The 13,893-nt window shown below is 39.9% G+C and overlaps 1 protein-coding gene across 8 annotated transcripts in view; it reads left to right on the forward strand.

The window, feature by feature from the left end:
* Positions 1 to 13,893, forward strand: part of LOC115660303 (nuclear receptor coactivator 5-like) — a 31,621-nt gene that overhangs the window by 7,378 nt on the left and 10,350 nt on the right. For 3 of the 8 annotated variants that reach the window (XM_030581581.1, XM_030581580.1, XM_030581582.1), the window contains exons 3-7: positions 1,199 to 1,231; positions 4,499 to 4,579; positions 5,379 to 5,461; positions 6,223 to 6,438; positions 11,392 to 11,518. In XM_030581581.1, the coding sequence (XP_030437441.1) occupies positions 1,199 to 1,231; positions 4,499 to 4,579; positions 5,379 to 5,461; positions 6,223 to 6,438; positions 11,392 to 11,518 (540 nt within the window). The remainder of the gene's footprint in view (positions 1 to 1,198; positions 1,232 to 4,498; positions 4,580 to 5,378; positions 5,462 to 6,222; positions 6,439 to 11,391; positions 11,519 to 13,893) is intronic. The other 5 variants (XM_030581585.1, XM_030581584.1, XM_030581587.1 and 2 more) reach the window with 3 other exon arrangements.

A 13,893-nucleotide genomic window follows, 5' to 3' on the forward strand; every position in this document is an offset into this window, starting at 1 on the left:
TATTGGTACAGGGTCTTTTGGTATCCATTTCTAGATCTCATCGTGATACTTTGAGCATAAGCAAGAGCATCTGGTAGCAGTGTCTATAGGAGATAATTAGGACAGCTCACTTGTTTCTTTCTTTCCTCCTGTGCTGGTCGTCTTGTTATTTCTCTGTACAGTCCACTCTCCTATTGCGCCGTGTCACTTTAAAGTTCTAGTGTTAAAATTTCAAGCTCTTGTAGAAAGTGATTGAAACTAGATCTTCAGTCAGTCCCACTTTTGTATAAGACCATTTATTTATTATTGTAGCTACTTCATCCAGAAGTTCTGGAGGATTAAGATTATTATCCTAATTTTTGTTCAGTTACCCAAGGGTAATTTCTTACTCAATTTCTAATTCTTTTCTGAACGGCGTTCTAAATTTCATGTTTAACAAGTAATTACCTTTATTTCTTTCCAAACTCATTTCTGTAAACAAAATTAATGTACATATCCAAGAATGTCTTTTGGTAAGGAGATCAGAATTTAGGATTTCTTATTTTGGCCAACAGTTATTCTTGCCAGGTGAACTAAATCATATATTTCAAAACCCTTTGAAGTTTGTCATGGGAAGGCCAGATTTACCAACAATCTGCATCTGGAGAAAGGGAAATCTTTTGTTAGACAGTAGCAGAGCAGCCAACTGGATCATTTTTTGGGTATGTTGTATAAATACATATAAAATATTCCTCTGTACACATCTCTTGATAGAATATTAGAAATGGCAATTTTAGGAGCAATCTAATGCCCTGCTATATGGCTCATAACTGCTGCATAGTTCATTGCATGAGGGATAAAATATAGATTGCTAGTGTTAGTAGTTGAATTTCATTTAATCAGTATCGCTAACTCTCCTTTCTTTGCTCTCTTTCTCTTTCTACAATTGAGGTGAGTAAGGTTTGCATATGCCTCTGGGTACTTGGGGCCTACAAGAGAGAGCTTGAAGGAACACACTTACTTCAAAAATCAGATTCCTTTACAACACAACACAGTTTCCATTTTTTCTTTAGCTTGTCATTCGCTTTTTAAAACATTTTGTGATAATCTGAAAGTGTGGTGCATAAGGTCGTGCTGCTGAAGAAACTCAGCACATTTTACTAATCTTTATTTAACTGCTGTTTTTTTACGGTTTGTCGTCAATATAACTTAATCCAAGCTCTTTTCATTTTGGGTCCAGGCATAGACCCGGATGGATTCCACGCCTTCTGGAGTAAGTAATATGTAACAGATTTATTGAGTTTTTAAGTAGATTATAAAAAGGTGGACTTTTTCTTCATCCAGTTTTGTGTGTAAAAACGCTATTGTGCATTCTATTTGTAAGCATACACTTGTTTTCCCTTCTAGATGTCTTCATAAGTTAGACTTGTATCAAAGTAAACAAAACTCCTTTAGTAAATGTTAGAGGGGACAATCTTACAGCTTTTGTTCAGTTTTTCTTAATATTCCTTTAGTACTAGCATGAATGAGTTCTTGATCAGTCTTCAGGTCTTCACAATGTGCTTATTATTTTCCCCAGTTTCTTCAATTATTACCATTTTCTTTTTCCAAGTAGTGCCTCCTTAGCCTCTTATCTCCCTCTTCATTTCCTTCCCACATTTTCATATTCTGTTCTGTATTACCAACACAGTGATTTAAGATTTTTGTCTGTTTCTCCCGATTATAAGATAAACATTGATACTTCCCAGAATGACTATTTTTGAAGAAATCCTGAAATGTGAAGTAACTACAGTTGCATTCTTTTATTGGCTTTCTCAAAAGTTTTCTGATAATGAATGAAAACTTTTAGAAGTTACTAGATTTGTGTTGTGGAAACACTATTTTATTTAGAATGATCCACCATAGGTTCTTGGCTATATCAGATTATTCCATCAAAATAATTAAGACTCCTGGAGAATCCAAATTCTTACTAACTAGGTTGAGAAACTAAGTTTTTAAAACTAAACTTCTAATCTTTTGGATATGGAAGTGTTCTCTTCTCTTCTTTGCAAAATAATTTTTGGACTAGTATTGGGACCACCACTTTTGTCCATCCAGTCATCCTTTCATCTTTGTCTCTTTCTTGCTATCTCAGCAGCAACCATGGAATAGCACAGCCCAAAAGTGCTGATACTGGTAGAGCTGGCTGCAAGTGCAACAGGATAATGTTGCAGGATCCCCGTCCATTTCAAATGTCTGATATCTCCCAAGATGTCAGCACTTCAGTACTTGAGCAATGTGATAATCTGTATTACCTGCTGCTGGTACCATTTCTCTTATGGTAGATTGGACCTATCTTGTCAAGGTGCCTGACATGCAACTAAGCATTAGGCACATCCAGTTTATATATAGTTAGTTCCTGAATAGTTTTTTGACGTGCTAGGATTTCCAAAGCAGTTTTCTAATTATCGTGAATAGCTATCAGTTCCATTTTTCAGGTGATAAAATATTTGTGACTTTGACAACATAGTTAAAAATATGAATAACTTAAGTCAACTACAGTGTTTATTTCAAGTGAAGCTGGCTCTCTACTGGTGTCGCAAGATTCCTGATCTCTTGACAAGAGATTTTTGTCTTAACTTTGTCTTTTCTCCAATTGGTTGGTTGGCATCTAAATATCATGCTACTTTTCTTTGTGGCTATTGATTTTGGTTTTGGATATCATCCTAGTCAACCTGTGTTCCCATTCAAAGCAACTTACTTTTGACTTGTTCATGTTGAGCCATTGCTTATTCCTTTTATCCTATAGACTTCATATTTGGCACTACCTTCATGAAACAAAACTTTTACCAAGCCTATGTGATCTTCATCAAATCCCCAGGCGCAAGGTCTATTCGTGACTTAAGTTTCTCATACTAGCCTCCCCTATTCACCTCAGAGTAAGAAGGTTTTCCCAAATAACTCTTGTGAGCCTTTCTGTGTGTCCAGTCCTTTCTATGTCAAATCCTATCTTGCTCTTCTTTCTGATGAAGTAGAACTGAAATATTATAGACATTAGAGATCAAATTCTATTAGGGCTTTTAGTCAGTCCTCTTGCCAGTGCAGAAAAACTGCATTCTCCTAACTGTAATACATAAACTAAACTCATTTTCTATCTTTAATTTGTATGCAAATTTAGGGTGTCTCTACATCAAGATAATTAAAACAGTATGTATGTGTATATTTATTTGTCTCCCTGTTCCCCCACCCTTTTTGTGTTGCTTATCTTAGAGTGTAAGCTCTTTGGGGCAGGAACCTTGTCTAACAGTTTGTACAATACATAGCACTTTGAACCCTAATCCTCACTGGGGTCTCTGGCTACCACTATAATGTAAATATTAAGAATAAGAAAGTGGAGCACTCACTTTTGACCTTTTGTGTGAAAATATATTTGGCTTTGTTAGCATAGGCATCTCTTGCAGAACAAAGTGAACCAGTATATAGGATTGGATTTTTATAGCAAATTAAATGCTTAAAATTATAGGTAAACTGAAGTTTACTACCATTCAAAAGCCTTGCTTAAATTACATTTATATACTTAGTTTTTACCACATCTTGTTATGGACAACAGATCAGTTAGGTCTTAACTGCAAGATCCAAAATCAGTTGTGTTAACTTGTGCTTAACAGCATGTGCTTCAGACTCTACACTCACTAGCAACTATGGGTTCAGGGGGAAATGTTAGATCATCCAAAGCTACAGATAGAGGTGGTGTAAGCAGAATGTAAATAACACTTGCCCTAAAATGTCTTATATGTGATTGGAAAAACTTCGTAACAGCTGGTATGACATCAATGTTTTATTAAAAGGAAGAATAAAACATCAGCAGAAGCTGGCTATAAACAAAATGGAGCTGCCTTGTTTTATGTTATAAGGCATTTTTTCTAAGACCGTCTGCTCTTCAGGCTGGGGATGTGATTTCCCCTGCTCCTACACACATGCTAGCTCTTGTTGAGATAGCACAAGTATAAATAATAGTGCAGCTGTGTTAGCACTGATAGCGGCCATGGAAGCATGGCTGAGCTGGTTTCAGGCGAGTACATACTTGGCACTGCTCAGCCATGCCTCTATGGCCATTACCATAGTGTTACTGTGGCGGCACTGCTATTTATGCTTGAACTATCTTGATGAGAGGTAGTGTAAGTATGTGTGAGGAGCAGAGGAATCGCACCCCTAGCTTGCAGTGTAGACCTAGCTCAATGCAGGCAAAACCTTACAAGGAAATATGAAAGTGTCACTGGCTTGCAGATGCCCAAGATTTGTGAAGGGAAGTTTTTGGGAATGTTTTGTCTTCCTTTAACTGAAAGGAAGATATGTTTTGCTTCACCATAATACTGCAGCCCTGGAATTAAGCAGATTCTTTTATAATGGCATTTGTTTTAAAACCAAAACTAACAGGAATTTGGAAAGTCCATTTAGAACTTTAGAGTACTAGTATATAAAACTTAAGCTTTTTAATTGTAGCCATGCAAAAGCTCTTTTGATCAAACATATCTAATCTCCTATTTCTTGCCTCTTTTAGCATAAATCCTTATAGACCATACCAGAAAAGTCCTTATTCTCCCCAAGATGGTTATTCAAAGGACTTTGAAGATCTGAATAGGTAAGACACACTTTTCAATAAGATAACTATATAAATTATTTAAAGACTTCGTGAACAACCCATCTGTCTGTAGGAAAATACTTCTGTCTATAAACAGCCTCACTTTTATAATGACTATGGTTTTGTTGCTGATATTTACATGACAAGAATTTGTGTATCTGTTTAAAACTTCCTAATTAGTTGTTGAGTTTTTTTTAAACACCTAGTTTGTTCATGGTATCTAATGCTATAGCACCTGGGCACCCCACAGTTGTTTTAAAATAGAGTTAAAATAAGATTATTTCTATATGATGGTCAGACCCCAGTAGTAAAACTTATCAAGGTTGCACCCTGAAAACACCAAACTTTGAATCTTCACAGGGGTGAATTTTGGAGGAGAGAGCTGTCTGTTGAAGATGCCCTGCCACTGATCATAGAATTGAGTCTTGGAGGCATTTCTGCTCTCTGCTTCAACCAGTCTTGACTGAACTTTAGCAATTGGATCCAAGAACTTTCAGGGCTTTATAGGTCATTGTACAATGATCTTTTTTTGTAATGTACTTTAGCTTTAGTGAAGCTACTTGGGAAGTCAAATGCTTTTTAATGGAAAATTAGCTTAGTCTTTTACGTATGGAAAGACTGACACTTCTTACCTCTCCATGGCTTAAAGTTATCTATTCTGAAACTCAGTATTGACAACTTTTGCACTGCAACTGTTTAAAGCCTTTATCTTCCTAGTTTGTGTATATATCTATATGAACTGGCCTGCTATCATGTTTTGAATATATTTTTTTTCCCCAAAATATTATTTCCTCCTTAGTTTTGAAGAACTATTTGGACAACAATATGACTATTCAACCGGAAATGAAGATTACTATGAGAGATATCAGTATTCCCCTAAAGGTAAGAATTTATAACTAATTGATATTCCTTTTTGTTAGAATATACCCCCTGCAGCCTTTGTGTGGGTCTGCAGGAGAAAGAAGAACTCGGTAGTTTGGTCACAGAGTGCCTGGCCCTTAAGGGAACTTGGGGCCCAACCTCACCTTTGACTGATCAGTTAGGGATCAGGTTACTGTAAAAGACAGCAGGTGACTCGGTAGCAGGCCTGGAGCTGGGAGGCTCTGGTAAGAAATTCCTGGCTCATGTGGGAGAGCTACAGGAAGCAAGTTGGCGCCTTTGGCAGGCCCTGGAGCAGGATGATTCTGGCAAATGGCTGGGAAAAAATTTAATCATGTGGGGAATCAGTAGGCCTCTTCAAAAGACCTTGCACTGAGAGGAAGAGACAGTTGACATATTGTGTTAGTTTATGTGGGAAGAATAAAGCTGAAGCCTGAGAAAAGGGCCCGAATCACACTCTAGTTATGGTGTCAATCTTTCCTGGCTGGGGAGATAGGCCAGCAGTCTACAGGCTTCTTTAAGGGTCTCTCACGCCCTGTGGGAACTCAACTTCCTCTTAGGTTTGGAAGGGATAATTGGGTTTATCCTGGAAAATTGTCTGGTCTGAGCAGCACATTAGAAGCCCAGGGACTCCTATGCATCCAAGCCCTTTCCCCCTGGCTGGGGGGGAAAGGCAGGGAAGTAGTCCAGCAGAGTGGGAGCATGGGGTGCCTCCTGGTGTGAGGGAGTCCCAAGATACATCAAGTTGACGGCGGTGGTCCCAGCAGGTCCCAGTCTGCATGAGACCCCAGGGATACCTGGAAGACAAGAGGCAGCAGTGGCAGCCCAGCAGCCAGGTTCTTCCAGGCGACAGGATCCGGAGCATGAATCCTCAGCAGTGGAAGTTGGCCCAACCGCCCCTTGCTCCCGAGAGAAGTGGAGAACAGCAAGGGCTGCAAGTGTGGTCCCCCCAGCAGGGGTATCTCCTTTGCCGGTAGTGGGTGAGTTTGGGCTCTGGGGAGTGCAGAGGGCATGTACTTCGGAAGATGCACCCGGACAGGTGGGGGGCGGAACAGGACGGTACAGTGTGGAGGGCCATGCCCCTTCCCCCATGGACAGAATCAGAGAACTAGACAGGCAGCAGATTTTTCCACAGGGATAATGGAGGGAGCCTCTGAGCTGGAGGATACCCCTGGAGCTCCTCTTGGGGTGACTGGGTGGGCTTCCACAGAGGGTTCCATCCCATTTGCCCTGGGTTCCCCAGGCAGTCTGAGGTACAAGCTGCAGGAGAAATTACTCTTCCAGCCAGGTGGCCAGACTTAAACACCATTGTGGATTCTCTGGTCCTCAAATTACAGAAGTTTGTTCTCCTTATCCCCTAACTTCTGTTGGGGAATCTAGCATGGGAACCACTACATGCCCAACATGGACTCAAGTTTGGAATAATGGCAGCAGCCAAATCAATTCTGGTCTCATTAGCAGGGTAAAAGCTACCAATCAAGGAGGGATACAAATGCAGGTGCTGAATCTCACTTAAGCTTGCAATGTAGGGATAGGTGCCAAGGCCATAGAGATGGGTACATCACAGGGTGGTGGGGAGCAGATGATATGGCGGATTCCACTGCAGCTGTCAGCTTTTTGTCTTCCAGGTGAAAATAAGACAGGCTTGTACAGGAATGCCATCTCCAGTCGGGGGTGCACCTCCTCAAAGCCACTTAAAAACCCGCACAGAAATATTCTCATTGTACAGGGAAACAATGATGGAAGGTAGAGTGCAGAGGAATAAGAGGCACACTGAGAATGCGAGGTATCAAAGGGTGGCTTGAACCTGGGAAAACTGACAACCTACCTTTCTGATATATGCTGCGGTGATGTCTGGCAAATATCCAGAGAGGCTTAGCCTTCTACAAACATATTCTATTGGATCTGGAATACATTTGGGAGTATAGCATGGGCCCAATAAGGTGAGGAATGTAAGTTGCCGACTGAATGCTACATATTCACAAATGAGGTATAACAGGGCTGATAATGGCCTCTGGTTAGAGCAGATGATCCTGACTTGGTCAGTGCCATTCATACATACCAACAGCAGTTTATTGTTTCCACAGCAGGCTAACCAGAGATCTGATTCTTGCAGTAAAGTATGCTGGGACTTCAGTGAAAGTGGATGTTTTTGGAACTTCTGCAGATAAAAAAATCACATGCGAGAAGTGTTTCGGTGTTCACCGGGCACTCATTTGCCACAGCATTTGTGGAAAGTTGCAGACCAGTAGAAGGAGGGATCAGTCAGATGCTCCCTCTATCCCCCCACACAGGACCAAGTAGCAGGAATGGAGGAAGGAGCTTTATCTCCAGCTCAAGGTGCTTTGGGTGTTTCCTTGGGTTTACCCTAATAAGATAAATGGGGCATATTTTTGGGAGGAGTTTATAGTAAGATTTGGGATACCATATGAAGGAGTTGGAATTCACACATCTCAAAATTTGACATCTGTAGAGGGTTGAGAGACATAACAAGGAGCAAGATTTAACAAATTGTTTCTAACAGAATTACAGGGCTATTCATGCACTTACTTATGACTGACCTGCAAGTTTCTCCTTTGGGTTTGGTCCCCAAAAAGGCATCAAGGAGTATTGGAAGCTCCATGTGTGATGCAATAGACCAGGAATCATGTTCAGTGTGTTACTCTTCTTTTGGTACCACTGTGAACATGGTGAGAACTTGCACCCCCAGGGCAATTTTAGTGAAATATAACATTAGATTGGCTTTTTGACTGCTACCAGTAAACCCCCTCAGATTTCAGACCTGTGGGGTTTTATCTGGTAGGTCGACTTTTATTGTGACAAGGCCATAGCAGTGGATGCTCAGTATTGGGCTCAGCCCAAAACTGGAGGTCAGTGGTGTGGGAATTGGGTTTACAGCAAACTACCTGGATGCCTTCTTGTTTATGGGCAGGGCAGATTCTAAAGTATGCCAGCTTGTTGATCTCCTCTTAGCCAGTGCCTGTGATAACTGCTATCAGAAGGAAAAAGGGATCCAGTTAGATATAGAGACTGGCATCCCTAGACTTTCTGTGCATAAACTTGCAGAATTATTGGGATGAAGGAGGACAGAGCAGCCAAGTAGATTATGCTGCATGAACTGCAGGCTGTTGTTTGCCTTCTTAGTTTTGCATGCAGACTGATAGTGCCCAGATAAGCATTTTGTGCCCTGCCATCAGCCATGGGCCATGTCAAGGATAGGTAGGCCCAGCCATTTTAAAAGTATGAATAAAGAAATGAAGATGAATTTATGGGCGTGGGAACAGCTCAGTTCCTAAATCACTTTAATTGAATTACTTTTTGGAGAGAAGAGTATCTCCTGCTAGAAGCCTAGCTGGGGTAGAGACAGACATGAAAGTTCACTCCAGAATACCCAAGTTCACTCATTGGGGACACCAGGTTTGAGGCCTTTACCAGGGCAGGTCGTGCACTTGGAGATGTCTAGTGATCATATACACTGGGAGATACTGTGCTGGGTTTTTTCCCCCATTTTAGTTGCAGAGATGATCTGGGGGAGAGGAGCTCCCAAACAAGTGAAATTCTATAGTGACAACATGGCATTGGTACATATTAACACCCACTCCTCCAGATCCCTCAGAGTTACAAGGTTGGTGAGAGCACTTGTCCTGCAGTGCTTAACTTGTAAAATCTGTTTTACTGCTAACATATGCCTGGGATTAATAATGGCATAGCCCATGCTGTCTTGATTGCAGGTGGATGGATTTCGAGATTTGGCACCAGGAGCTGACAAGGAGTCTGAACAGATGTCGCTGGCCCTTTGGAACCTTGGCTCGTGACTGTGCTTGGATTAATGCAGAGATCAGCAGCCCAATGAATGTTTAGGGTTTTAGAGAATTGACTCAGTTTTGGGGTAGGCTTGCCCAAGATTTGGCCAGTTCCTGAAGTGTGTGGTGTCTGATACCCCATGGCATCAATGACTGTCTCAGTTGTTTATCAGCATTGCCTTTTGTAACAGGATGTTGGATGTTCTGGATTTTTAGTTAGGAGGCTGTTAGATGGGTGGTCTCGCCCCACAGGCCTTACAGAAGATCCCTGCTGAGCCATCATTATTCAGATTCTTTGGGATCCAGTGGGAGTTCATCAGGTATGTTAATAGAGCCAGTATGGAGATTTGAACAAGGCAGCTGTTTTAATGGTTTTTAGTATTTAGTCAATGAGCTCGTGCCTACATCAGCAAGGGAGTATTTCAGGTAGAGTTTTGGAATTTAGGGACTTACATTGGGGGAGTGATCAGTCATTTTGACTCTGATAATCTCAATGGATTAGGGAGAGGAAGGGGAGTCTATAGTATTGCAAGAGTTTGGGAAGGCAGGGACTTGCCCAATCAGAGCATTAAAGACCCACATATTGCTGAGGCTGGCTAATGCTGGGCCACTCTTTCTTCCTGTTGAAAAGAGTTTCTCAAGAAAATTCCAGTTTGTGTCAGTCTTCTAAAAGGGGCTTCCATTATCAGGTTCCCTGCTGGTGAATTTGGGTGCCATTCTTTCAGGATCAAGACAGCAACTTCTGCAGTGCAACTGGCAATAGGGACTTGAGGAATATAATTGGTTGATGGCATCCAAATGCATACTTGGTGCGTATGAGGCCTCCAGTTGAGAATTAGAGACCAGTGGTGTGAATGTGCTATGTTTTGCTGCATACCTGGTTTTCTGGATCAAGGGAGCAGATGACAAGAGATAGTGATTAGATCTGTGAGCGCGATATTGTTCATTGGGCCCAGAAGTGGGCAGACAGTTGCCCAGAAGGTTCACAGTATTAGGCCTTGGTGAGGGGATGATTGCATAGGAGGAGAAGCATGCGCTTGGATTATCTGATATCTTCTTACACTCTTTGGTAGCCATCTGAAACGATTATTGTGCACCAAGGTGAAAACAATTTGGGATCTTGTAAGGGGGTTGACTTAACAACTAGGGCAAAGAGAGAGGGCAGAATCAGGACCTTTTCCTATGGGTATCGGTAATCTAGTTTGAAATCTTGCAGCAGAGATTATGGTAGAGAGCTACCAGGCCTCCACATGTTCATGAGGCCAGAAAATGTGTAAATCAGAAAGTGATTAAATTTGTAAAAATCTATTGCATTACCGCAACTATTCAGGGAAGACTCTGACAGGGACTGAGTATATTTTTGGCCAATGTCAGGGAAGGAGTTGTTAACATATGGGAACCTGGTTAGGGATGTGGGGAGGTAGCCATGCTAATTGCTGCCACCTCCTGATTGCATGTTTCCGGTGCAAGTACTTTTTAAATAGAGGTCTGGTTCCTTGATGAACCAGAGTGGGAAGTGGATTTAGGGGAAGGCATCTTTGAAAGAAGATGGGGGAACACGGTTGGACAGCCAAATGTCTCGTACAGTGAGGAACCAACTCTTCCCCCCAGCATTTTAGACCTAATATGAGGAGTGGGCAGTGGGCTAACAATGGGCTGCGTTCAGGTTTGGAGTGGGGGTCTGAAGACAGTCTTCCACCAGGTAGAAGAGAGAGAAGGAGGAAGGGTGACATGCATATATATACCTGCCCCTGGAAATTTCCACCACATGCATCTGAAGAAGTGGGTATTCACCCACAAAAGCTCATGCTCCAAAACGTCTGTTAGTCTATAAGGTGCCACAGTATTCTTTGCTGCTTTTACAGATCCAGACTAACACGGCTACCCCTCTGATGCATAGGATTAGTTATTACTAGATAATTCCCAGATGAGTTAATAAAATTGCTGCCTAGTTAAATAACATTCCTTGTGTCATGTCTAAGACAAATACATTTTTACTAGTTTCACAGTTCACTTTTCAGTGGACTTCTCTGTTTCCACAATACTTAACTGAGTGGGAAAAACACCTGAAGCTCTGATGCTGGTTTCCAGTCACTGATACCTTTTAATCAATTTGTTCTTTGATTTTAGATGATGACTATACCAGGGATGATCGTAGGGAGAAGCTATACCTACAGTTTTACCAGCAGATACAGAAAGAGTATGATAAAGAAAGACCTTCTGACTGTATCATTGTGGCCATCAGCAAGGAACAAACGTAGGTTTCTAATTTAAAAATGAGGTGCTTAAGGTTTCCACTTAAGATGTTCACTTAATAATACTGTTCTCTCAGAGCCGAGGATGTAGGTAATATTTGAGTGTTAAGCCTACTTTTTCCTCTCTGAAGTTCCTTAACATAATTCTATTTAGTCTTTTCTAAAGTATTTTAAATTGTTATGCATCTCTTTGGTCATTGAGCACATTAAGTGTGCATGAGGGCACACGGAGGAACTTTTAAAAAGTTACTTCTAAAGCAAATTAACTCTGACTCAACTCTTAATTTTTTTGTTTACATTTTAGCATTTAATAGGAGAATCTTCTTAGAAACCATGAAATCTAATCAATATAAAATAATGTTAAAAGTAGGTTCAGATCCTACACCTGTCCTTGAGTCACCTTGACAATTTTAATATTTTACATATTTTCCTAATTTAAAAAATGTTTTTCTCTGCAGCTGCAAAATGAAAGATCCACATAAACAAAAGGGAAACTGGCTATATACAAGCCACTATCAAATGTGCAAGCTCAGATAGGTTTTATTCTCTGATCTTTTAGTCATGTTAAATGGTGCTTACAGCAAAAGAAATTTAAAAAAAAAATCTGGAAGTTTTAAATGTAACATCCCTTTAAACTGAAAGCAAACTTTCTAGTTTTTTTTTCCTCTTAGGTAACTTGGTTTTCTTTCAGATCAATCCTTATGAGTAGTGAAGTCTTCATAGCAAGACCTTACATTTTCTGTTTAAAGCATTCAGTGTCATTTTCTAACAAATACAAAGTAAACACTTGAAACATCGTGAAATTACATATATGGCAAAATGAGAGTTAAATGAGGTAGAGTACAAATAACTTTCTTCTTGGTTATCATAGAACTATTAACTTTCATATCATAATTGTCCATCTTCTGGAGATGACCAGGATCAACTTCGATGTGGAGGTCTTGACAATCCATTGATACATTCGTCATAAGATTTATTTGAGGACCAGAAGGATTGGTGCAAGAAAGCTTAACTTTAACATCCAATGTTTAGTTAATGTTCAATATCACCACTTAAATTGTATTTATTTCCTTTCTCTCTTGCATTCTGCATTTCCATAACAAAGTGAGTGTTTTATATTTAGTGTCCAATACAAAATTAATTACCAATATACTATTTTTAAATGGGTTAACTACATGGAAACTTATAGATAATAAACCATACTTTTTAGAATCTTTCTTCTAGTAGGGGAATCAACAAACTCATCAGTCTAAAGCGGTGCTGATATTGCTGTTCTCCTTCAAGTGTTGGATTCTGGTGCTGTAAATACAATACCTGAGAATCCCCTTTCCTTCCTCTCTCCATCTGACATATTAGTCTTTTGATATTCAGATGTTACTTGGATTACACTAGATATTTTGTTCATCTCTTAATTCGTGGCATCTCTTAATTCGTCTGAAAGATGTTATGGTGAGTGATCACTTCAAATGCAGTTGGCAAATCCTCTGTCAGTACCCAGCATACCATGATGTCAGGGGTCAGTGCTCTGTGAAATGTCTCTTCTGTATTCAGTAGTAGAGATACCTGCAATCATGGTGAAAACACTACCATTACTATAGCTTTGTCTGAAGGAACAACTTAGCCTGGCTGGTTGAGTCACCTGAAGTGCAGTGATCATATTCAGTTGTCTAAGCTGTTAGTAAAAATAGACTTCTAAAGTTGATACAGTTAGAAATAATTGTGTGTAAAATTGATATCTTGATCACCATTTTCCTTCACTGGCTTTCACATCAAATATACTTAATTTACATGTTAAAGCAGAATCTTCCTAATTGCCAAAACAGAAAGTACCATGTGGTACACAAAGTTATCTGCATTTTTGTCTTGTGTATGTAATAATATAGTTATTGGCTGTTAGCTAACAGTTACGATGAGGAAGCCGAAATGACCAGGACTTGCTTTTCCCTATCTATGTTGCTTCCCTAGTGTTGACACTAATAAACTTTCAACTGTAAAATAAGCAGCTAAGACTCAGAAGTTACATAGGTAGCAGTGTACATATAGTATGATGTGTGCTATACATTTGCTGAGCATAAATACCTATTAAACCTAATGTCCTTTCTTTATCTTCACACACTTATTTTTAAAAAGCCAACTGGTTAATGTAACTAAAAGGCTTACACTAAAGCCAGTCATAACAGTTTATACTATTGTGAAAAGAGAAAAGAAGTCAAGTTTTAATTGACTATATCAACGATGATATATAGGTGATGAATTAGAATAAATAAAATGCTAAATATAAATAGTTTGTCATTAATGTATTAATATATATACATACTTTCCAAAAATAGCACTTAATACATGACCCACAGGGATCCTCAATTAAAAAATCCCATAT

The sequence above is a fragment of the Gopherus evgoodei genome, chromosome 12 (genome assembly GCF_007399415.2).
Source record: "Gopherus evgoodei ecotype Sinaloan lineage chromosome 12, rGopEvg1_v1.p, whole genome shotgun sequence".
In the NCBI taxonomy this organism is placed as follows: domain Eukaryota; kingdom Metazoa; phylum Chordata; order Testudines; family Testudinidae; genus Gopherus; species Gopherus evgoodei.